Below are 27,451 nucleotides of genomic sequence, written 5' to 3' on the forward strand. Positions count from 1 at the left end.
AGCATAAATAATTATACTTTATTGGTGTTATTTCTTTTCAATCTAAACATGACAACAATTATTTGGGATGTGTTGTCATTAAATCATCAAATGCGCTTTACTGGTATTAAAAACAAATAGGGGTTATTCTTATAGAAAAGTAACAGGATGTATGTTTGTGAGCTTAAATTCTTGTTAACTGGAGAACCGATATTGTTCTCCTTTACATGCTTTCACATATCCCGGGAAGGTCTATAACCATTTCATGGGAGGATAAAACAACCCTCCCAAGAGAAAAAAAGACTCTTAAAGTGGCAGGTCGACTTCTCCTCTACCCCTTTACTGGTGCCCTTAGAGGTCTCTAGGGACGCATCCGCCAGACCCTTATATAAAGTAGTATAGTTTTTTGTCTGATGCTTAAGATTTCTATTACTACTGAACTAGTTAAGTTCTCTTTTTTTTGTTGAAGATTCACATATGACCCAAGAAGGTTATTTGTTTTTGGATGATTTTAGACTATTTTTCTGTAATATTCTTAATAATTTAAATACAAAGCTCCCATATTCTATGGGCGAAGCAGCTAGTTATTTATACTGGGCTGTAAATAATTTTGCCACCCAAAAGATCATAAATTCGTTCCGCTATTCGTAAGATTAAAAACTTGTAGAGGGTAGGAAATATGCAATCTTGATTGGGCTGTGCAAAGTAGCAGTGTTCAAATTTTTGCACCAACAATTCCAATCTTTGCGAATATTAAGTTTTTTGTTTATTTCTTTAAGAACCTTGTTTTTTCAAACTTAAAACTGTGCCCTAGCCTAGGCTTTCCCCCAAATATCATTGTTATTGCTACGCGTCTTAATGTTAGATATCTATATGTCTCTATCTCTAGATATCTGAATGTCTCTATCTCTAGATATTTGTATGTCTCTATCTCTAGATATCTTTATGTCTCTATCTCTAGATATCTGTATGTCTCTATCTTTAGATATATGTATGTCTCTTTCTCTAGATATCTATATGTCTCTATCTCTAGATATCTGAATGTCTCTATCTCTAGATATCTGTATGTCTCTATCTCTAGATATCTAAATGTCTCTATCTCTAGATATCTATATGTCTCTATCTCTAGATATCTGTAAGTCTAACTCAATATGTTTCTATCTCTATAGATATCTGTTTGTCTCAATCTCTAGATATATGTATGTCTCTTTCTCTAGATATCTGTATGTCTCTATCTCTAGATATCTGAATGTCTAACTCTATATGTCTCTATCTCTAGATATCTAAATGTCTAACTCTATATGTCTCTATCTCTAGATATCTAAATGTCTAACTCTATATGTCTCTATCTCTAGATATCTAAATGTCTAACTCTATATGTCTCTATCTGATGAAGTGGTAAATGAGGAAGTCAAGTTTTATGGATGTTTCAAAATTCTGGAGTAAAATAGAGGCAAATTTGCAGGCATGACCTTGGCCCTTGCACCAATTTTCTGCACGCCATACCCATCTTCAACACACCCCTTCCACCCCTGCACGTCCTTTTATCCACCCTCCTCCCTTTTGCCCAGATAGCCTCAACCCTTTTATTTACCCAAAACCAACTTCACAGTTAAGTTTTTTACATCTTGAAAAAATTTAATACAAGCCTTAAATCTTTAAGTTGTAAAAAATAACGAGGAAAGAGCTGAAGGAATTTTAAATGATTTATTCTAATTTCAATAATACATACAAAAGTTCTTATATTTGTTGTTATAACTTAGAGCTCTTAATTGTTCCTGCTAGTACATATATTGCTACTGCTATCGTCAGCCGCGTGACATTTGTAGTAAAAATTGAGAAAATACATTTTAAACAGTGATATAACATTGAAAGAGCATGTTCTGTCAAGACTTCCAAACAAAGGCCATAAAATTAAAAGTCCAATTGTATCTGTATGTTACAGACTGAATATAGAAATCAAATAAATTTTTACAAATTTCGTGCTCTAAATATTTTATCAATATTATTATTGAATTGCTATTAAGTAAAAAAGCAATTTTAAAAAAAATTCTAAGATTATTTTATAGTAACCCATGTTCTTGTGTTTTCCTTCCCCATTAAAGTGAACATCTGACATTAAATGTTTCCTTTATGTGCAACTTCTTCAATTCTAGGGAAAATTTGAGGCATTTTTGAGTGAGCATGTGGTTTGTGTGTGTGTGTGTGTGTGTGTGGTACAATTTGGCAAAGTTTTTGCTTGCAAAATAATAACTACGAACTTCAAGTTTGTCTTTACTATTATTTATACAATATCAGCTTCGCCACTAACCTTTTCGTTATTTAGACAGCCTGGGATGACAAATAAACAGTAAAAATTTTGTTGTGGGGTAGGGTAGGCGTTTTCTTAGGGCCATATATTTTGAGGGGTTGATCTTTTCCCTGACAAACCTGACAAGACAATTATGAAGATTCTCTTTAAATTATAGAAAAATTGTTTAAGTGGTTTTAGAGATCTAACTGGACACACAAACTTATACAGATTTTCATTTTATGGAGATTTTTTATTTGATATTTGCATAGGTTTTGAAGAAAAATTGTTTGTCTTGTAATTATATCTAAAACTGTTATAGCTCTCCGAAAAAGCATAACCTAAATTGTAATTCATAGATTTAATCATTGCTCATAGCTAAACAATGTTTCAAAAATAACTTTACTAAACAAGAAGGCTTTTTTACAAATCTGTTACCAATGGATCACGATGTGATTTTAAAAATCTTGGATTCGGAAGTGAAATAATTTACTTGATACATTTATCTTGTTGTTTTTGTGTAAGCATTTGTGTGTGTTTGTATGGTTATATTTATGTGTGTGTGTGTGTGTGTGTTTGTCTGTGTAAAAGTACCTTTTTATCAGCAAATGAATTTTTTTGTGTATCTAGTGTTAATGGTTAGCATGCGCTGGTTGGTCTCACTCCGCTCATCAGGGTCAGCTGCCGCATATCTCCAAGACGGCGGGCATGCACATTTAATAATTGAGAAAAAGAGAGTAAAAGCGACTAAGCTTCGGTTAGTTTACATGCCTGCAGATGGAAAAAAAACGGCAGTTGCTGTGTAAAGAATAAACGGCAGATTATTCTAGATAAGTATTGCTCTGAATTTTTGGCTGCGTAAAATTCATAATGCCACATTAGCGGCTGTGTCTTTAGTTTTTCCGCGTCTGCGGATTTTCTTTAAAAGGGTAGGTGTGAGTGGCTGTGGAGCCCTGGCGCTCATAATTAACTAGACTCACAACATCACCTTGTCACGCAAACTGAAAAGTATGTTGTGTGGAGTGAAATAATTATACCCACATACATTCACCCATTTCAATCTTGTATTGTTTGCGGGAAATTAGACTAGAAATACATATTGGAAGGAAAAATGCATAAAATTTTCTTGTGGAAACTGAAATACTTCACTAAAATATATATGTAAAACAGTAAAAGGACTAGGTTCTATCAATGCAGGGTTTAAAAATATATACCATTATATTTCCTTTAAAAAAAAATACTAAATAAGTGGTAAGGTATTTTGTCTGTAGCTTAAGATTTCGATAACTGCTAAACTGATTGATTTCTCCATTTTAGAGAAGCATCACATTGGTCCCGGGAAGGTTTTAGGCTATTCTATTTCTAGATTTAAGTCTTGGAATGGGTTAGGTTATTTTTTTCCTTAAAAAACTGAAGGTATCACAAGAATTCAATAATCTAGAAGAAATTCTGTTTTTGTTTTTGATTTTCGCGAAAATATATAATAACTCTTTAGTAACGAAGCTACTCTATAATTCGAAATGTTCGTCCGCCTGTCCATAAGAAACGGTAAGATGAAGTGTGAATCTCTCGGCTGCTCTTGAAGATAAAAGCTGATTTTTTTTGTGTGGATTCCATTTATCAAAGAGCACCCACTTTATAATTTACTTGTTAAAAACTTTCAACCACGAGCCAACCCTGTGCACGTCCCAGTGCTTGTAAAACAAAACAAAAAATATTTTGTAGTCCTTATTTAAGTTTATTTCTGGGTTATAAATCAGCTGAGGACATGAATGGGTTATTTAGCGACCACAATTATAGCTCAACTCTCCTATTATTATCTATATAATTATAGATATGTGTAATACTTGTATTATCTAAGACTTTTACCTCTATCTTTCTTAGACAATTTTACAAATTACAAAATTATTTTCTTCAAAAATCGTAGAAAACTGGATATAATACAATGCTAGATAAAGTTTATTTCGTATGAATTAGAACCGGTTCTAATTCACCGGATATTAATCATTTTCAAATAAATACGAGAATAGTTATTTCTCGCATCGTATTATAAACAGCTTTCCGCGGATATAGAATGTACAATTATAAGATTAAAACCAGAATTTTAGCCCCGAGGTGCCGAAGGCACGGGCTAAAAAAACTGGTTTTAATCTTATGATTGTACATTTTTATATTCGTAGAAAGCTGGATATAATACGATGCTAGTCATAGTTTTTTTATGGATGAGAACCGGTTCTTATCCACTAGATTCGAATGAATACGAGAAAAGAAGTTATCTATTCTTAATGAAAGTGACTAAACCCAATTAAAGAATTCCCTTGCATCTAAAAAGTTTTTCTAAGAAAATTGAACATTCATGCAGACAGATAAAATACTGTAGCTGGCAAATTGTTTGACATAGAAACATATTTGACTTGCCCGGGGAGAGATTCTCACGACTATTCTCCTGGGGATGCATTCTCAACACTTTCTTCTACATCAAGAGGGGGTGTAATCCAGAAAGGAGTAATTTTTGTGATGCACGTCAATTTTTCGGCCATTGTCTTTAGATACCTGGGTGTAATCTCATCCTTTTTTCACACAGATCCAATTCTTGAAGTGGGAGGATTATCATAGTTTACATAAGGCAAAAGGCAGTAAAAAGGGGGCTTATTTTAGTCACATTTAGACAGTTTCAAAAGTAATGGGGGTTGTATTCTAAGCATTTTTTATGTTTACAGTTCTAACATTTAAAGGGGGTGTATTCTTAATATTTGTAAATTAGCTTGAACAGTAACAGGGTTCAAAGACCTCTTTTGTCTGATTCTAAATTATTTTCTGCTACTTGGCTGTTTTAATATGAGCGATACCATTGGTTGATTTTCAGTGACCCAATAGAAAGGTTGCACAAGGCGGTTGCGATGGGGAGATACAGATATTTAACCCTTTCTTCCTCTAGTGTTTTACTCTAATGTTATAACAGAAACAGGTATCCTGAACATTTAACTATATAACTAGCAGCTGCGCCTCTATCAACTTGGGTTAGGGGACATTTATATAGACCTTTGTGAAGGTGGAAGAATGTTTAACCTACTTTTTCCTTTTGCATGGGCTTATTACCTTCTTTGTACAACTATAGGGTAGCGATGAATAAAAAAAAAAAAAAATATTTCTCAAAAATCTTTTTTCTTCTAATATTGCTCAAATTCAAGATACATTATTCAGTATATGCATGCAGTTTTTATAAGTTTATAATGATTTAAAATAAACATGATTATCCTAAGTCAAACTGTAGTATACCATTATTATTAAATAAATCTTAAACCTAAATGTAGAAAAGGCTTGCTATAAATTAAATAATTAGGAGTAAAACAAATAGTGTAATTTAAAATTGCCTAATTAATATGAAATATAGGATGTAGTGCCACACCAGGCTTGCAATAGATTTAGGTTGCTTTTGGAGAAATCAAGAACCTTGATGTTATACCTTCAAGTGCCTTGTTTAGCACATTAATAACCCCTTTATTATTTTCAATTTATTCTAAAAACAAGGAGGGACGTATTTGTGCTCAACAGGATCTTTGAGGGAAAGCAATAGAAAATTGGATATTCAGGAAATGCGTATTCTGTATATTTTTTTCTATTTGTGATTATGAATAAATATACCTTATAAATAAAAGCGTGTCTTATTAATTACGCGATTTTTGTTGTCATGTTGCTGGATTTTTTTGCTATCCTGTATAATCTATATTTAGAGTGGTTTTTGAAGATAAAAGATGCATAAAAAGTTATTTGGAATAAAAAATCATTGTAATCAAAATAATTTATTTACTAAGTATATTTGCGATTACTTTTATTTAATGAAATCTTCCAATTTTTAACATGTACAAAACGGCCTGCTTAATTGCCTCAAGATCCATGTCAGATCTATACAGGAAATAAATGTCTATAAACGAGCTCAAGTTTTCCAAGGAATATATGATTAAAACTCATAGTGCTCCAATAATCCATAATAAACTCTCATTGCCCAGAACGATAAGACCCATTATTTTACTTTATTAAAAATAAATTCATTTTTTTCATTTCATGTTGCTATTTACCTTATATTGATGTATTTAATTTCTAATCATAAAAAAGAAAATTTAAATTTATAATATGATAAATTTAAGAAAACTATGTTTTAAAAGAATTCGATTGTGGCGACATTTTGTGTGTTCAAATATTAAACTAAAATTTTAATCATCATCATTAACCCTTTGGTGATGGTAATGTAAAGAAAAAAATATAATTTAAATAAATCTTTTAAAAATCATTTAAATTATTAAATATTTACTTTCTTTTAGATAGTAATGCCGGGTGAGGAAAATAGATTTATTGAGAAATAGATATGCATATAGAAAACTAGCCAATAGGGAGATAATTATATCGAGCCAACCCTAGTTTATTTATATGAATATGAGTAACAGTGGCATAATATAAAACACCTCACACTTTATAGCTATTGTAAATAGAACCTATTCGAACTCCCTAGTTTTCTTCAATTATAGGCTAACATAAAACATATTACGGTTTTTATATTTTCCTCTATTGTCCTATCCTTGGTTAAAGCACATTTTCAATATTTGTAACTCTTCAAAAAACAAACAAAAAAAAACAGTGATGATTCACAAAACTACCCTTTCTGTAGATTATAACTGTTGGTGGAATCTTCTGGACACTCAACTTTATTAACCAACAAATAAAAATTTTAAAAAGACCCCCAAACTTTTTGAGGACTTTTGTAATTGATAGCCCAATGTATCCCCCACCACTCCCTAAAAAACCTAAACTTTATTGGGGGCATATGTGGTAAGCATATTGCTGACTAGTGACCATACCACGTAGTTTTTACCTTGTCTAGGATGCCATGGGCACACACAACATTCAACCATAATCACACTAAATTTCTTAGGATACCAACTAATGAGTAATGAATAATCATTATCTGTATACCACAAGGTCAAATTTAACAAAAAGGGGTCTATTCATGAGTGATATAATACGAGTTAGATAATGAGCTTACATGTTATTTGTTTTTATAAACAAATCTACAGATAAAATTCTAGAAAAGGATGTGACAATTTAGATTCAATCAGTCAGCACTCGGCTGTAAATTATATGTGGACCAAAAATCTATGAAGACGTTCACTCATGCGTTGGCTTAAAAACGTTGGGTATTTTTATTGGTTCAAACTATTAATGTCCAAACTTGTCAAACAATAATTTTAATCTATTTGATGATAATTTTGTTTAACATAATTTGTGACCCTGTAAAAAATTGTATGTTTATTATGGCAACATAAATATGTAGTTACAATGTCATTATGTCAGCCAAATAGTTGATATAAGCTCTTTCAAGTGCTTATCGATAAATTGTCAACAGTTATGACAATGGATTTACAATTTTACATTGTCTTATACCTTAAAATTTCTGGTCTACACCCCGTCTTTAAGGTTAGGTTAGGTTGAGTAATAATAGTAAAGATCCCCAAAGACATAAAATTTTTCATATAGTTTATGTAAAAAAAAATATTAAGTACCAATTGACTACACTATCAGGGATCTAAAGAGATAAGACATGGGCCGATAAATTGATGTACATTCCCATTGATCATGCACAAAATTACCCCTTCTATAGAATAAATTTAGTGGTTGAAACGTTTAAACAACTTAATACATCAACCAATCAAAATTAACCAAAGTTTAAGCCAGTTTTGAAACTTTTGGGACTAGTGTAATAAACAACCCCATTTTCCCCTCTCTCTCTTCTATATTATACCACCCAATCATCCTTACGAGCTAGATTACACCAAATTGTAAATATGCTACGCTTTTAGAAATTTAAACATAATAGAAAATGAATTTATATTGATATTATTAATCAATCCTAGCATAACAATAAAAGGATAGTTGTCTGTATGTACCAAAAGATCTCTCTATCCACTGAGCCGATATAGTTATCCTTTACAATGTAGCTCCCATAGAACCTGGAAAGGTTTATAACTATTTTAGAGAAGGTTATCACTACCCACCCAAGAGAAATCACCATAAAAAATGCATCCCCCCACCAAAAAAGTTAAAAAAAAAATTTCTTACTATAACTAAAATTAAAATTGGGATGGTGGAAGGGGGTCAACTTTCAATCTCCCCCTCACCTCAAGTGCCCCTAGAGGCCTCTAGGGCCGTGGCCGTTAGTATAATTTAACATGGTAACCTGCTGTTCAATAATTTCCTAGATAAATCTAATTAGTTTAACATAAACATGGAGTCCTGGATGGGGAATTAAAGATGGGTAATTATCAGGAATAAGACAATGAAAGAATAATTAAGATGAACAAAATTGCCCCTCTGTTAATTAAAATTCAGGATTTTGTAAAGATTTTACGTTGAAAATTTGTAAAACCCAGTAGGACTTTGAAAAAGTTTTTAAGTAAAGCGAATAAGAGATCGTGTATATAAACTTTGATTGGAATTTTTTTTATAGAACAATGTCCTCTCCCTTTCAGGTAATGATAAAGATGGATGGAAACGGTGCTGTAAATTTATAAAACCCTTAATTTGTCCCGACAAAGACCAAACTGCATAACTTTTGCACCACTTTTGACGTCATATTCTCCATCTCGTTTTTAGGGGTTTTCTTTCCCACTTCTCCTCTCATCTTACTCGTTTTATGACGTCACAGGAATCAAAAGTTACACAAAAGTTATGCAGTTTGGTCTTTGTCATTTGTCCCTATCCTCCCTAGAGTTATCAATATTGAATATGAACTGTATTTAATGTAATCTTATTCGTTGGCTTAAAAATATTGGGTATTTCTATCATTTTTAGGACTTTATTATAGAGATATTTCGCTTCAATATTGAACCTTGATGTCACAGGAATCATTTTTCAAAATCTATTGAATAGGATAATAATAACTAGAAGAGCTACGGACGGACGTACGTACAGGCCCCAATTATAGAAAACGTTAAAAAGCAGTATTTGCCCTAGTACTTTTTAAAAACTTTTATATATTGTTGGTCTATTAGATCTCTATAATCATAAATTTATAACAGCTTTAATTACATGCATATAGTTTATCATTAACAGGCACAATTAAAGTCATTACAACAACGAAAAACAATTAGAATTTTTTTTAAAAATAAAAAGTATCTTGAAGATTTGATTTAAGAAATATTGATTTAAGCGAAATCGCACAAGGACGATTTTTTTTTTACAAAAAAACCACATGTAGAATATGAGAAAAAAGGGGAGAGGGCAGGGGTAGAGAAAAAAAACAATACCTCCTCCCCCCTGGGAGCTATATGAATAGAAGAAAATTAACAACTGATATTATGATGATTTGTCTGCAGCCAGGATCAATGGAAATTCAAAATGTTACTAGAATAAGAGGTTTAATATTATATTCTGTTGATCTGTTAGTGCCAGAATTACTACAAAATAAAATCATCTGTTGTTTAATATTCATTATGTTTATACAGGGTGTCATACATAATACATATAGTCGTCATTAAAACGAGTGGGATACCCTGTATTTGAAATGTATGTATGGATGTATGTGTAACCCTTGCACAATACTTGCATATTAAAATGGGGTAAATCAGTAGATTAATGTTTGCTTGAGAGGCTCACACTATTTCTATCAATCAATAATTTTCTGAAGGAGGATTAGAGAAGAAATAAAATAGCCTAAAACTGTCCTAAGACTTTTAATTAAAAACTAGTTAGATTGAATCCGTTCCAGGACATTAAAATCTTTCTTAACTTGGAGAACTTGATTTGTTCAGTGGTAAGCGAAATATTAATAGTCAAACTTAAAAATCTACCAACTTTTAGAATAGGAACAGGATTTCGGACCCTAGCCTCTCAGAGCTTTGTCCAGATAATAGTCTTGGATTGTTTTAGTTAAGATTATGCTTGTGTTTTGGGAAAGGTGGCGGGGCAACTATTTTTAGGGTTATGCCAGTGTTGACAAACCTCATGCACATAGCCTTAAACCTGACCAGGACCAAAACAAACCTTTACTAAAATAATTGTCGAGCAATAGTAATATTTTTTAGCTGAGATCTTAATGGATGTGTTTCTTTTAGTACAGCCAAGGAAGGAGTGGAAATTCGGCTGTAAATTATACTCTTCCCGAAACTTTAATAAACACGCTCTCTAATCGGTTGGCTAATCTAGATTGGTTGGTGCAAACTAATAGTGTCCAAACTAGGTGAATTGTATTCAAAGAAGGTATAAAATACTCAAAAATCATCGCAGGCCCTACTTAAATCTTCCTTATAAATGAAAATTTAGACAGTTTAGTAGTTATTGAAATCTGTAACAACAGACAAAAAAGCCTTACAACTTTATAAAATAGTATAAACATCAATTAATATCCAATGTTTGTAAAAGTAATCTTATTTTCTGGATAATAGCTAAAGTAAATAGAAATGGACTCATTATCCTCACTTTGTATTATGTACCATTATATTTTATATACATACACACATTCTTCTTTTTATCATTTTCATGTTTAAGTATGTGTGTGTTCATTTTTATGCCAGGTTTTAAACATTTTGCATTTCGTAAAGTTCATATTTTCACTTCTTGCCGTTTTTAGGAATGATTATATGCACGAAGTCATCCTTTCTCATATAATAGCCTCACAGCCATATTCTAATTGTTAAGAAAATTGTTGATGCGCGCCTACACCCCTTCCTCTTTCCTTTTGGGTCTTAATTTCCTTTCCCCCGTCTCTATCACGCGTGTCTCCTCTCTCTCTCTATTGTATATACTCTGAACTCAGAGATCAGCAGAGGTCAGGATGGGAATGCAGGAATCACGCAACCTCTCCGCACCCCTGATATGCGCGCCAACCCCTCTTTACCCTCCCCACAACTCCACTCCACTCCTTGTCAAATAACCCATCATAAAACCATATAGTACGGGGGAAGAAATTAAAGGGGTATGGAAATCTCTGGGGGCGGAAGGAACAGTTGCGCTGTCGGAGAAGGCATTTTTTTTTCTCGGGCCCAAAGATGGTTCCTCGGTGAACTCCTTGGGCTAAATGAGAGGTAAACTCTCGCTAACTCAAAAATATTGTACCCGTCATGCGGCCCGTCTCGTAACACTCAGTTTTATTCTGACTTTACCAGAGAGCATATAGCATACATGAGTGTTCCAGATTTATGTATAATTACATCTGTCATGAAGTGACATAATTAATATTTATAGAAATAAAGAAAACAAAACTAGATGGTTATTATTAATTAAAAAAATGAGTGAACTAAAAGTTAAACATTTATTGGTGTCAGCCATCCTGTTATGTTGTACTGTGTTGGATGTGAGCCAATCTGCTTCCAGAATACGTGTTGGCAAGGATGGAGGATATTCTAATATTGTTATAAAGATATCTCAACATATCAAGTCAACACATTGCAGAGATATTATTCAAAATATTCAGGTATGTACAATGTTTTAGAGGCATTTTAATGTGCTTTTTGCGAGGTAAATAAAAAAACTATTTTGCCTTCTACTTTTCTACTTAATTAACCGAATTTATTGGATGATTAAAAATAGGAAAAAACATTTTGTCTCAATGTTTATTATTTTTATTGATGGAAAAGTTGGAGACAATATAGTTTTCCTATGTGGATGAAAAAATCTCCTAATTTTTTATATGATTATGATGTTTTACAAAGTTAATTTCAATTGAAAAAAAAACATTATTATAAAAATTTTATAGTTACTAGTACCATTTTACTTTAAAAAAATTAAAAATCAATAGTATCCGCGTATTTTTACGTATTTTCTTTATATGTTTAACTCTTAACCATTTTTGATAAAATCTTTATCCTATAATATAAAGTTTTTTTTTGGTTATAAGATAAAGATATCAGATATATTAGGCTGTACTTTTTCGGGAAGCATTTATAGATGTTAAGGGGGTGGGGGTTCTCTAATATCCCCAACCTCTTTTTGGAGGCTAGGGACGAAGCAACATGTTACATATAAAGCAACTTATTTCTTTAACTTATTTCATATTACTTTTAATTACAACATACACTATGAAACAATAAGATCTTACTTTATAAATACAAATATCTTACTTTCTAAACAGACAATTGTTTTTAGTCTGTAGTATAGCTACCAGTTTTAACAAAGCTCATAAAATTGATGCATAATGAACCATTTTCTACTCCCATAAAGATTTTATCTATTATCTCATACATCAATAAACACGTTATACCTCAATTAAAATCATATTCTGCCTTTTAAATGTGCTAAAACATGATATAAACTTAAATCAAAAGCAGAAAATGGTCAAATATTTATAAAATTATGCCCTAAGGTTGATTTTTTTATATATTTTTGTTGGTTAGGAAATTCCTTTTGAAATGAATCATGCTAATTTAAAAAACTTAACGTTTTCCCATACGCTTATAAGGCTGAATCATCTTAATAATAGGTATACCTATTTGCTATATTATAGAATGACTTATATGATAGATAGTTATACCATTTGTATAGAACTAAAGTTAAAGTACTAAGATTTAAGTGCTTTCAGCTGTTATATTTTATTCTTAAACCCCAATTCATTTAATTTCAAAGATTTGGTAGCTTTTTTGGTGCAAAAATAATGCATCTTTTTGTATGATAATAGAACTAAAGAATAGATTAAAATTTCCAAGAAGTAATCTTCTTTAGATTTGAGAACAAGATATCCTTATTCATTCATTGTAAGCAAATTTTTTTTATTCTTTTGTATTTTTGGTGTATATTAGGGGGTTTTCAATAGTATAATGATAATACTTACGGAAAAGGGTTACATCTAAAGGTTTTCACAAGGGATATGACAATGGACAATGAATTGATCTTCTTAAGATAGGATATTCAGGGATAATAAACAAAATAACCCCTTTTGTATATTTAAGATTATAAAAGTTGTTATACAACTAATTTTAAATCAACCAATAAAAATTTACCATAATTTCTCAAAGAATAAGATCACATGATTATGAAACTTTAGTTACCAGTGTAATTTACCATCTAATGTCCCCTCCCTCCCTGATGATATTATGATGTTGGGGTAGGTAGCAAGGAGTAAGGGAGGGGACAATGGATCGAATATTCAATTTTTAGGAGTCTCAGACTTTGGGGACTGGCTTAAAGGGAATGTGCAAGAATTTAGCAGTTTCTGACTGAGTTTGGGGACTTGCGCATAGAATGCCGCTACTCGATATGTATGTTTTGAATATTGCAGACGGGGAGAAGGGATAAGGGAAGTGGGGGGAAGGGAAATAAACACTCGTTGTGTTAGTTTGGAATGTAGCAGACGGGGAGAAGGGAGGTGGGGGCAAGGGGCAAGGGAAATAAACAGAATAAAAAGGGGCAGTCATATTCTTGCTAGCAGCTGGCCGGGTCCAATAATATTTTAATATAAAAATCACACCAAAAAACCTCAATATATTTCATCAAAAACAAGTTGTGATTTCACTTTACATGACGCTATGGAAATCTATTATTCAATTAATAATCCCTTTATAATTTCCTACAAATTTATTGGATTAAACTGGATTTCATGCCCTTTTATTTGATAACTCTTATATTGAATTAATTGCCCATTGTCCCCTCCCTTACTCCCTGGGTGGTAGGGTAAAACAATAGAAATGAGAGACAATGTTTATTATTGGTGGGGGGGGGGGGGGGGATGTGGTACTTGATGTCGTTGTAGTTGGTCGTGGGAATTTTGTATTCGTGGTTGTGTCACTATATCCTCAATCCTAAGCATAAATTAGTACATTATTATAACTCAATCTCCTCACATAATAGATAAATTATAGATACATACTCTCTAAGTAAACTAATAGGAAAATAATGGTGGAACAATCCAGCAATATTATTTGTTGGAGAGTACACAGATTTTGTTGCGAAATGGTAGTTGTTTTTTCTTTTCGTCAATGAGTTGCATTTCTTAAGATAAAGCCTTTCTTGTGTAAATTATATTGTGCCAAAATTTCTTTCCTTGTATAATGTGAAGCATATGACAAAACATATACAATTAGTCAGCTAAGAACAGTTGTACTTCCTAGGATAAAGTTAGCTTCTGGGAAATTATATCACCGATCGCATAATTGGAATTTGAAGTTTTACGGATTGTGGGGCCAGTTTGTCCATCTAGATCTACTACATCTATTATCTATGCCAATATCCTTATAAATAGACACCAAACCGATCTCATTAATAGTTTTTAGGTTTCCTAATTAGAATGACATGTTTGGGGGGTATTTATTCAAGTAAAGGGTCATTTAAAAAAGATTTTGATTACCATCTATTATTAAGAACGTGAATACCAGAGAGGAAGGGGACATTTTACACTGATACACAAAGTTGTATAATATTCACTTTATCTTATTTGGTGGGTTCCAAACTTTTCAGCCAATAATTTTAATTTACAGAAGGGATAATTTTGTGTTTCAATATTGGGGATATGAATTATTTATCATCCATTGTCTTATCTCTTTTGACCCCCCGTGAATAATAGACTTATGTCAGCAAAAAACGTTGGACGGCCCATTAAGCATTGAGAAAAGAACTATCCTGTAAGATTTCTAATGTAATATTCGTGCCGAGATGATTGTCTGCGAGCTGGTCAAAATTATTACTCACAATAGTATTAATACTTTTTATTTTCCATATGTTATGCTTTAGCTTAGCTTACATAATAGACGTTTTAGTTTTCAAATGATCAAAAATCTGTAATGTAAACATCATCTTAACTCTCGGAAAAGTTATATTTCATGTTTATATTTTTTTTTACAAATTTTTAAATTTGGAGACTTCAACTCTGGAATAGAAAGGTGTCTGTTTTTTTCGATCACAAAGTTGGGATTGTTAATCAGTTGATCTAGTGTTAATCAGCTGTGATTATCCGATTTTTTTGGCTGCCAAGCTCTAGCGTTTGAACCCCTAGTAACTAGGGGCTCTGTATTTTAAGAGGCAGAAATTACTGCAAACAAAGTTAATTCTAATTTTTACTAGTTTTTATTCTTATTTTATTATTAAGTTAATGTTAAATATTAAATAACTGTTCAAATAAAAGAAATAAATTACTTTTTTGTGTAAAAATGCACTCCATTTAAAGGAATGACACGTGATAAGTTTATAAAGTAAACCACTTTATTTCTTCTCTCGCCAAAAAGGTTTTTTTTCTGCAAACAATTTTGTGTGCAAAGCAACCTTTTTAGGTAACAAGTGTCTTTAGAAGTACGGGCTACAAATTTTGAAAACAAAAAACATAACTCACTTTTTTCATTATTTAAACAAAAATTTTTCAATGTAAATTAATTTTTCTCACTTTCCTGTAAGTGATATTACTTTCAGTGTAAAAAAAATGTAGACAAATAATTGACAAATAAAATTTTTATTGGATTTTAACTAGTGGTGTGCGGTAGAGGGGTGTAGAGGCAAGCATTCCCCCTTTTGATTTCTTTTCACCAACTAATAGTTTAATCAAGGTGCACGCCACTGATTTTAACCAACAATTTTTTTGTGGAACCATTTTCGAGTGTAGGCGCTCTGGTACTTGCAACAAAATGTGTCAATAAATTGTGCGTGGGTTTCAACAGTTACATTTAATAAAACAACATTTTTTTTGCATACATGGATTTCTGCCATACCGCACTGAATACGTAATTAATGCTGAAATTACTCGTGGCGTTTAGTTTTACTATTTACAGTTGGAATTTGTGTAATGGTTAACTTTAAGAGGTAGGGAGAGAACTATGAGGGTTAAATAAATCTTCACCATTAACTTATAGAATAATTATCTTTCTTTTGTCAAAGCAAAAGAAGACTTTTTTGAAAAGTAATACATAAATGAAAATTATGAAAAATATTAAACACTGAAAAATTAATTTTTTATATTTTATACCAATGACAAAAATGCCTAATATATCAATAAGTAGAGTAGAAATCCCAAATTTTTCCATTTATCGTTCATTGTTTAATCCGTTAAAATCACTGACATCAGACGGACGTACGGACAAATTTAATAATAAAAAATCAGTTTGTTTCATTTTGTTTGGGTTAATTGACAAAAATTCTTTAGAAAAGAGGGGGGGGGGGGGGGAGTAATTTTAGGTATTTATCTATACATAGGGTGGGGATGTGTTGTTGATTTTTGGATATTCTGCTTATTTAGGCATATTGTATTTATATAGTTTATGTACCTACATTTGTTCTGGCCATATTAGCTTAACTTTACAGAGGATCCTCCTTTATTCAATGCATACACACACACACACACACACACACACACACACACACACACACACACACACACACACACACACACACACAGATATATATATATATATACAGGCCACAATGAATTCATGTATGCATAATAATTTCCAGTTATTCTTACCCCTGGCTCACGATTACCAATCAATTTCTTCTTAAACTTTGAATTCGTGGGGTTTGTGGGGAGGGGTGGGGGGGGGGGGGTGATAGTTTGTAGAAACACAAGGATAGTAATAATGCTAATATACAATACATTGTTGTAAATTTTAATGGGGCGGTGGGGGGAGGGGGGGGGGAGGCTCTAAGCCGTATAAATTCCATTATTCATTTCTTAAGAAGAGGGGTTCTTAAGTATTACTTTTGTTTTAGTAAAAGACCACAAATTTTTTAAAACAATAGATTTAAATTTTTGGGTAGAGAATCTTGGAACGGAAATTCTAAGGATTTAAAAAATAAGATTAATTGTTTTGTGGTTGATGAATAGGAAATTTTATCAGAATCTATCCTGTTAGCATTTGTGTTTGAATTAAATGATAATTTTAATTCTTTCTAACGTATATTTTAAAGGCTTAATTTCATACTCAAAATTTTAGTAAAAAGTAGTAACTTAAAAAATTTCATTATTGCATTAAATTTTAGAAAATTGCTAATATGTTTGTCAATCATAACTTTTAGTTTAGCAGGGTATATACTATATAGGATAGTTGTCAATAAGGAATGTATATATATTAGATATGCCTATGGGCCCCGAATATCAGGCCTTAACCACATAATATGAGAAATCATCTGTTATGTGCGTATTTCCATTCTTAAATTATGCGTAACATACAAATATACGTGGATATAACTTTTATTTTAAGGGAAAACTTACTGTTTTTAGGTTTGGCTTTTGTCTTTGATTGAAAGAAACTTTTTCCATTTTAATGATTTTTTAAATTGTTATCTTAGTTAAGATTAAATGCTAGAAAGAGAAAATACCAAAAACAAAATGTCTAGTTTTTTAGGTTTTAAACGTTTTAGATTTTTGACAAGAACAGTAGGTATTGAAAATAAAAAATACTAAATATTTATAAAGATGTTGAAAATTGTATCCAATTTATAGAATTGCATAATAATAGGACTTAAATCTAAATAATGGAGAGTGTGCTGCATATTTTGTGTTGCACTCGTGAATTAATTAAATGTGATAAATATGTTTAATTTCAGTGCTCACCACAGCTTAATAATCAATTATTTCACAGCAGTGCCTCAACAATATATACACTATAAGAAATATATTTATATATATCTAAATATTTTCAATTTATATAGCTTTTACCTTCTATATGAAAATTTTGACTACAAAATTAAAATATCAATTCATGATTTTCCTGTATTATTTTATTTACTAAATATAATAGGTAATCTATAGATACAAACTGTAAAATATAACAGCATTTTTTTATAGTGTAAGTACATGTATGTATTATTGAGGATTTGATATCTTATATACCATGTTGTAAGTGTTACAATACTTGTTACCTGCCAACTTTACATTTAAATTCAACATTATTTGGCGATATTTTATACAAGTTGATTGTGAACTTTTCTACTATCTTAGATACATGGGCATACCTATCTGGAATATAAGTACACCTATTTGAAGATATATAATGGATTTTAGATATCTTATTTAGTCTTTATTTATAAGAAATTGCTAATCATCATTTAAAGCTAAAATATTTTTTATTGAAAAAGACTTCTTTGATTTCTTTCTTATAGCATATTTCATGCATTATATTCTCTCAAATTAAATGGCATTTTTTTTATAAAAAGAAATATTCAAAATTATGTATTTTTCTTTTGAAAAGAAACTATTCTGGCAATGCCAACATAAAAACTTATTTTGTGATATATTTTGACTGAAAAAATAGTAAGATGTGAACATATCTTATACATCTCCCTGAAAAGTATGACACATAAATACTTGACATACTTAAACGACATAATATGAATGATTTCCCTTAATTTTAATTCACCCCCCCCCCCCCCCCAATTCCTTAAAATTGCTAATTTGTGTAAAGACAGAGAACTATTACATTATAATAACCTCTAGGACACAGGAAGTATGCATAGACATCAAGTCAAGGATGGGCCTACCTCCTCCCCCCCCTCTATACCCCGCTCCAACTCAATTTCACCCAAGGCCCACCCTACCCCACCTATAGGGCCCACCCTTAAACGCCGCGCCGCCCGCCAATTTTGAGTAAACAATGAAATGCGCGACATTATTAAAATTTCATATCAAGTTGTAAGTTGCGTAGCTACTCTATGAAAGTTATGTTCCGTACATCCGAATTATAAAAAAAAGTCCACATTTAAGTAAAAATGAAAACCTTACTGTAAATTATTTTAATAACAATGCCTTTTGAAACAATCTAAAATAATTTAAAACACTTTTATAATGTAAAAATGTCATACTGATGAAATAGTTTAGCTACTTAATAAACTTAATTGTCCTTGTTGTACATATGTAATAGGCACCCAAAACTTTCTCTGTCCTTAATATATGCGATATTACTGTCAACAATAAGACATGTCGGTCTACATGCTTGTTTGGCTGTTTGCAGTGTTTGTTAAAACTCATTTTCTAAATAATTTTCATATCCTAGGCCCATATCCTTTCCACAATTTTCATAATTCTATCTACACACTCTAAAAAAAAGAGTAATTTTTGAACATTTTTGTTACAGTACAATTATAAACTGTTTTTTTGAATTCTTTAAATTTTCTTTATGTAGAATTTTTTTTATAAAGCATCAACTTTTGCAGTGTTATATTTTTTTGTATTATTTGCTTTCTAAATTTAGAAGTAACTTTCTAAATGTCAAAATTCATAGGATAATTTTTCATGACATATTGACGTTTTTTGATAACCTAAATGTCAATGAAATTTAACTTCCTAGTTATTTTTATCAAATATGTGTTTTTTCTGTTATAGAAAAATTTAAGAAATCAGTATAAAAAAAAAATTTCTCATGAAAGAAAAAATGGCAAGTTTGTATGTTGTGACTTGAATAAATAATATTGGCAAAATAGTTTTACCTAGATGACACGTACTACCCTTTATGAACCCATACTTAGGACATTTTAACAGTCAGGTGAATTTTGGGTTAGACATCGTCAAAAAATAAGAATGAAACATTCGACAAATATTTAAACAACGTTCAATTATTTGCAAATTAAAAGTTAAAACTCATTGATCGCCCAGGGATCTTTAAGGGAAAGCCTCTTCATTTAAGAAGTGGTTTGAGCCGGGATTCGAACCCATCACTTGCTAGATTAATTATTAAATGGAAATGAATCGTGAATAATATTTGAAGCCATTTAAGTGTAGACCTCCCTTCGCGCTTGTGTCATGGGTAATTTTCCCCATAATATTCCCAATACCCCCCCCCCCCGCCCTCAATATATTCCTAAACATGTCAAAACCAAAGCGGGGAACTCTAACCTTGCTGGGCTCTGCTCATCTTTACCTAACTAAGCCTAACTCTATATTATATATCTTCTAATATTACAAAATAAGGCCAGGGGGGGGGGTGTAACTAATAATTGTATGGATGTTGCTTGTCATGGGATTCATGACAAAGTGCACGGCATGCTTCGCGTGATTAGGAACCAAGGTTTTTTTCCTTCCTTCTTTCTCTTCCCATCCAGTAATATATGATAGCCCAATTCATAGAAATGCTAAGAACCTAGGTTATTGGATTCTAGATGCTAAACTAAACTGTAAGATTTTAACCATTGAAAATTTAAATGATCTTATTTGAAGCAATTAAAAATTAAAATTATTTTAAATGATCTTATTTGAAGCAATTAAAAATTAAAATTATTTAATTAAAAGTTTGGGGGTTAAACAGGTTTTGGTGTCACAGAATAAAAACCAAGTTTTTTGTGAGCTGAACTAATATTCTTATAGTTTAAGTCTGTTAAGATTTTCTTCCTCGCATATTAATTTGCTAGAGAAGAATTACACTTCACGCTCCTCGATTTTTTTTCTGCGACCAAATATTTTAAAAGTCTCATTTCTCGAGTATTAATGATTTGTTAGACTTTGATTTAAATTGTTGGGAGGAAAGGGTTATAGATTAATTATTCTTTCCTGTATAAGCAAAAAAAGAAATGTTAAGTGCGATACTGTTTTCAAGCAGTTTGTCAACCCAAGTAAATCAGAAAAAGTGGTCTCTATTATAAAAATTGAATAATTTTTCTACAGATATCCATACTGGCTATGTGGTGTAAAAGATTGGGCATACAGAGAATAATTTGTCATGTAGTAATAGTTACACAAATTATGTATATTCAAAAAACTTTACAACCTTATGACAACTTTTTTCTCTCCAACTTTTTTTGACAGTCTAAATAAATAAAATAAAGAAAATACTTATAATTAAATGCAGATACCACAATATTTGGCCTAAACAATTACTACTTCTATAAAAATATTAAATGTAAAAAGGTCACAACTGTTTTATTGCTATTTCTTGAAAAATATTGTAAAGAAGGTGTATCAACTATTTTTTTTATAGCTAGCCGGTTCTTTTAGTAAGTAGTAGATGTAAAATTTTTCATAGAATTCAGATATGCAATCGGTTTTTTTGTAGACCTCTTATTTTTTAAGTAATTTAAGTTTAAAAAAAAAAAAATTAAGTCGATTTTAAGGTACTAAAATGCAACAAAAAAAAGAAAGAAAATGGTCATTATGAACAAAAATAGTAAGATCTTTAATTTGACACCTTACTTTTTCAATTCTGTCAGGTAATTATTGAAAAAATCGATTTTTTTTAAACCCACGAGAATAAAAACTTTGAACTTAATTTTATTATTTCACAAATAAAAAAATATGGGTTCATATATACCATTAGAATCAGAAAAATATTACGAATCCATTGTAAGCAAAATTGAAAAAAAAAGTTTACATTATAGTATATAAACTACAATAAAAGGAATTATATGAAAATATCATATTATGTTGTACAGGCAACGTCTTAATTCTTCAATTGAGTATAAAAATGGGAAGGGGGTAAAGAGGGGGTAAAGAGGGGGTAAAAAAGGGAAGACAATAGTGTTGTCTGAACAAAAAAAATAATTGGCCATTTCTGTAATTTTTTAATTTTTTAATTTTTTTCAATTTTGCTTACAATGGATTCGTAATATTTTTCTGATTCTAATGGTATATATGAACCCATGTTTTTTATGTCTGTTTGAGAAAATATTTAGGTCTAAAGTTTTTATTATACCGAGGTTAAAAAAATAGATTTTTTCAATAATTACTCAACAGAATTTTAAAAGTAAGGTGTCAAATTAAAGATCTTACTATTTTTGTTCTTACTGACCATTTTCTTCTTTTATTTTGTTGCGTTTTAGTACCTTAAAACCGACTTAATTATTTTTTTTAAAAACTTAAATTACTTAAAAAATAAGAGGTCTACAAAAAAACCGATTGCATATTTGAATTCTATGAAAAATTTTACATCTACTACTTACTAAAAGAACCGGCTAGCTATAAAAAAAAAAGTTGATACAACTTCTTTTCTATTTTTACTAAGTTCATTTTAAAAAGTTTCCATTAGTTTTGGTTAGAATGAAAAATGAAGCACCTAAAATGAATTGTAAATGTTAGCATCGAAATTGACAGAAAAGTTATGTTTGTAGATACATTGCCAAAACCCCCCCCCCCCCCCCTACAATAGTATCCCCCCTCAGAATTTATTACAAAGAAGAAAAGCATAAAATGGAAAATAAATTAAATATTGAATAAATCCAAACTGTAAATTGTTAGAGTGTTAAGTATGTTTGTCTGTCCTTTATGATCTCGGTTATTGCTTCACCCGATTTCTGTCCCTTTCAAAGAGTCTAGAAAAAAACGAGTTTGAAATTTATTTTAAGCGATAAAAATATAAAAGATGAAACCTCAGCCAAATTCTTAGGAAGGCACTAAGGTTTAGGGACGCAGCTGCTAGTAATTTAATAAGGAAGCAAGTTTTGATAAAATGGCACTAAAACCTTATGTTGTAGGTACATGAAAATCAACTTGAAATAATTGTAAAACATCATATCATAAATTACATTACACTTACAAGGTTTTAAAATTAGGTTTAACTTTTGATTGTGCGTGAAATTTTAAGATTAAATACTGTAGTAATACGATCGTTTTTATTTCAGAAACTTTTACTAAAACTTTTTGAAACTATTTTTAAAATCTTTTTATATGTATTATATCCCAAAATAAGTTTTAAAAAACATTTCCTTGTCACTATAAATGATTTAAATGTGTGTGCTGTTTGTGTACTAGTTGTGTGTGTGTGTGTGTGTGTGTGTGTGTGTGTGTGTAGCACATGTATATATCCTGAAGATTCCAGCTGTGCTAGAGTTGATAGTGCATCAGTTTCCAATTATCTAAATCATGTTTTCTATTTCAGGCCGTACTCAGAGAATCCTCTGTACATCTCAACAGCCGCCACAATGGAGCCGTCTACTTTCAATCGTTTGTCCTGGTCGCGCCGGATGCCTGGAATCCGGCAGAATGTGGCTTTTCCTTGACCGACCTGACGCCAGAAATGGCCTACCGCACGGCTGATGTTGTTGTTGATGTAGCGGATCCTATCCACGGCGGAGCACCGTTTGTCGAGCACAGCACTGGCTGCGGTGCCCAGGCGGATTTCATCTACCTGCCGACTAGTTATCTGGCCGCTATGGATAACGCCAGTCTGTATTCTGAACATTTTGTCCAGCTCTGGTCACAGTTTAGGTACGGAACCTTTCCTGAGACAACCTTTCCTGGAGACCCACTGTACCCCAACCTGTTCCATGCCGACAATGTGACAAGTCACGTGATGCCAACCAAGCAGCTGGTTCTTTGTGATGGTAAATCAGCTGCTCAGATCATAAGCAGTCATGCCGACTTTTTCGGCATTAGAACAGACAACGAACCGATGCGAGCAATTGTGCCTGAATTTATGTTTGTCAAAGAGCCGAAAGTGAAGTATGTCCTAGCCATTGAAACTACAGCCAGCATGGAGGAGGGCGAGCACTGGAAGTGGGTGAACAAGGCTGCCCAGAAGTTGATCAGATACGACCTGCCCACCAGCTCAGAGTTGGCCGTCATCTCATTCAACAATGCCACCCGCGTGGAGCATCCTCTTGTCGCCATGACCGATGACGGAATTAGAGCAAAGGTAGCGGATACAATCCCAGGCAAATATCACTTGTCCAGCCACAACAAGAGGTGTGTTGTGTGTGCATTACAGACCATGGTCCTCAGTGTTCTCTCTGGCTCAACACTTGGAACACATTTGATTTTGATCACAAGAGCAGGTTCAGACTCACTCTCTCTGACAGATGAGAAAATAATTGCAGAGTATGTGAAGAATTACGGAATTAGAATATCAACAATTATGATTCCTACAGAAAATCATTTGCCCTTCTACGATGATATTTCTCAAATTTCCGGGGGATACAGCTTTTTAGTGAGGAGGTCTGCCTTCCCCATGGATACTTATGTATCTATCTTAGATTCTATGGAATCTATTTTGAAACAAGATTCAAGTATGGCCACTGTACGGACAACTATCCACTCTAATGATCATTACACAGATGGTGAGAGTAATGTTACAACTGGTGTATTTAATCTTGATCCATCTTTGCGTAATCCTATCCTTGGTGTGTATGTAGAAGATACTGAGGAGCATCTTATCAAATCTGTAACTCTGCAAGATGAAGAGGGCATAGTTTATGGGCCATACTCAAAGCTGTCAACCACGTTTGATATTATCAACTTTAAAACTGTGAACATGGTCGGTGAGTCCCCCCTGTGGAACCCCAATCAGTCTGTGTGGCGCTACACTATCAAATGGTTCCATCTGCCTGGAGACACGAGAAAAAGCATTGTTCGGGTCACGTCCAACGGTGAAACCTCCCAGGCGGACGCATTAATGCTAAAGGGTTGGGTGAGCAGGAGGCAAGCTTTCAAAGGTTACAATCCCATTGAAGTTTTTGCAAAGTTAATGAAAGGAAAAAGCAGCGTGTCCGATGCGCGGGTGTATGCAACCATTGAACTAGAGAACAATGATGGAGCACTAATAACCATATCTAAACTTGACTTGAATGACGATGGATTGGGTGATTCTGACATGCAGAGTGGTGATGGTATCTACAGCGCTGTCTTGCCGGAATACTCTGGCCCCGGCAGATATACTATCACAGTACACGCTGAGGACAACGACGGCAAAGCGTACAGCGTGGTGCCGGAAAGCGGTGTCGGCGACGCTGCTCTGTCACCGATTGATTGTTGCGGAAGTTTTATCGACATACCCAAACATAGAAGAAACAAGTTGAATCCATTTAAAAGAACTGCACTCAGTTCAGTGGTACATTTGTCAACTCTGCCGACAGTGGATATAATTCCTCCTTCCAAAATAGGAGATCTTGTAATTGAACTGTCACCAGACAACAAAACTATTTTAGCAGCTTGGAGCTCTCCTGGAGATGACTTTGCCGGCGAATCTTCCGTCAGTAAATACAGATTTGTTTACAGCACAAATATTTCCCATTTGTTGGACCCTGAGGCCGAGCCCAACGTGCTGCTTGAAATGGACAAGCCTACAGAGTTCAACTCCCAGCTTTCACAATCTCTTGAGTTTCCTCTGTACAACCAAGATTATTTTATCGGTGTGTATGCTTTTGATACTGCGGGCAACCGCGGTCGAATGTCAAATATTGAGCATGTTTTTCTGCCGGCCCCACCGACACCTGCCACCCCTGATCCTATCCCAAGGCTAGGACTGCCGCCTTCAAGCTCTACTGACTGGATGATGATTATAGCAATCTCCAGTGGATTGGGGGCGCTGTTGGTTTTGTGTCTTTTCTCAATAGCTTATTATTTTATGAGCTCAATGCGCGGACGACCAGAGTCTCCGAGCCCTAGCAGTTCTACAACTAAAGACGACATTCCACACTCTGACCACACAGACTCCAGCTCATGTCATTCTGACCGGCCAGCCAGCCGCCAGCTGGACGTCAAGGATCTAGAATGTCAAGTAACAAATTTAAACCAGATATTGGGAGACCACAACCGCGTGACACCTGTCTACTGGAGCGCATCTCAGCTGTTGTCCAAGCTAGAAAGCTATGAGCAACAAAATACATCCAGAGAAAGAATCCAGAGGTATGCCTATCCGCCCAGCAACTCAGTGTCCTGCCTGGAAACACCGCGCAGCCCGCGTTCCTCTGGTCTGGACAACGCCAGCTATGACGTGGAGGTGATGGAGAGGGTTGTTGCTACGCACAGCAACATGAGCCACCACCAACAGCACCCCAGCCACCAAATGCCCTACCTCAAGAAAGAGCTTGCAGAGGATCATCAGCCGCAGCCAGCTGGAGCACCACGGACGCCGCGGCCTGGCGGTGCCGGTCACAGCGACCAGCACAAGCAACCATTCCAAAGAAACAATTTTTACCGCAGCTCCCGCATGTTGCCGCCACGCAACTATGAAGAGGATTCCTACCAGGGCTTTGGCACCCCGCTGCCGCCGGCCCGTCCTGACAGACGCATACCAGACGAGTTTTGTGTGACAGTGAGCAGTGTGAGCAATACTAGTGATACAGACAGTTTATCTGACAGAATTAGATCTAGTAATCCTTTACCCAAGCCTAGAAACATTACAGAAGTATAGAATAGTTATGCAACTATATAGAACAGAGCTTGGTGCTTACACACACACACACACACATCTTATTCACTCATATTTTAGCTTTAAACTATGTTTTTTATTTCCTATCTCTCTAGTCAGAAATAAAAAGGCTGTGATTTTATAATAATTATCATTTTACATTTCTCAAATTAAAATTTGTGGAATGTTAATATGTTTTGTTTTTATTTCAATGTTATTCATTCATTGAATGTATTGTTTTAATGTTTTATCATGAAATAAAAAAAAATATTGGAACCTTGAGTTTTTTTTTAATTTAGCTCAGCTAATCTATAATTTACTTGTTCGCCTGATTGAAATAAGATGGCAAATACGTTTATATGTAAGTAGCGCGGCAAAACAATTTTTCAATAAATGATTAGTCAAATTTATGGATTAAATAGTTCGTTGGCTTTAATGATTTTATATTTCATAATAGTAAAACAATTTGAATATTTTTTATCTTCCAAAAGAAATATTTTACAGGTTTACAGGAAAAATTGGTAATGCATAGCGTTCTTGTGCGATCATGATGAAAGTCATATTAGGGCGGAAGCAAAAAAATTATTTTTTTGAGGTCATCAGACATTAATTTGGGTGGACTTATGTCAGGGATTTAGGAATAATACATCAGACAAGAAATTTATTTGGGTGGACCTATTTCAGGGATTTAGGAATAATACATCAGACATTTATTTGGGTGGACCAGTGTCAGGGATTTAGGAATAATACATCAGACATTTATTTGGGTGGACCTTTTTCAGGGATTTAGGAATATTACATCAGACATTTATTTGGGTGGACCTATTTCAGGGATTTAGGAATAATACATCAGACATTTATTTGGGTGGACCTATTTCAGGGATTTAGGAATAATACATCAGACATTTATTTGGGTGGACCTATTTCAGGGATTTTGGAATAATACATCAGACATTTATTTGGGTGCACCAGTGTCAGGGATTTAGGAATAATACATCAGACATTTATTTGGGTGGACCTATGTCAGGGATTTAGGAATAATACATCAGACATTTATTTGGGTGGACATATGTCAGGGATTTAGGAATAATACATCAGACATTTATTTGGGTGGACCTATGTCAGGGATTTAGGAATAATACATCAGACATTTATTTGGGTGGAC

The 27,451-nt window shown here is 33.0% G+C and overlaps 1 protein-coding gene across 1 annotated transcript; it reads left to right on the forward strand.

Annotated features, from left to right (window-relative positions):
• Positions 1-11,405: 11,405 nt before the first annotated feature.
• LOC145316757 (calcium-activated chloride channel regulator 1-like) lies at positions 11,406-26,562 on the forward strand. Its single transcript, XM_080157482.1, has 2 exons — positions 11,406-11,735; positions 23,038-26,562. Exons 1-2 carry the CDS (start codon positions 11,550-11,552, stop codon positions 26,287-26,289), a joined length of 3,438 nt encoding a protein of 1,145 aa, XP_080013608.1. The 5' UTR covers positions 11,406-11,549; the 3' UTR covers positions 26,290-26,562.
• Positions 26,563-27,451: the final 889 nt, after the last annotated feature.

Source organism: Acartia tonsa, chromosome 4 (genome assembly GCF_053477335.1).
Source record: "Acartia tonsa isolate MP-2025a chromosome 4, ASM5347733v1, whole genome shotgun sequence".
Lineage (NCBI taxonomy): Eukaryota > Metazoa > Arthropoda > Copepoda > Calanoida > Acartiidae > Acartia > Acartia tonsa.

Excerpts from the sequence above, each read along its gene's own strand:
- LOC145316757 (XM_080157482.1), top strand. The coding sequence starts at position 11,550 with ATGAGTGAACTAAAAGTTAAACATTTATTGGTGTCAGCCATCCTGTTA. Across the intron at positions 11,736-23,037 it reads ATATTATTCAAAATATTCAG|GCCGTACTCAGAGAATCCTC; the intron begins GTATGTACAATG and ends TTTCTATTTCAG.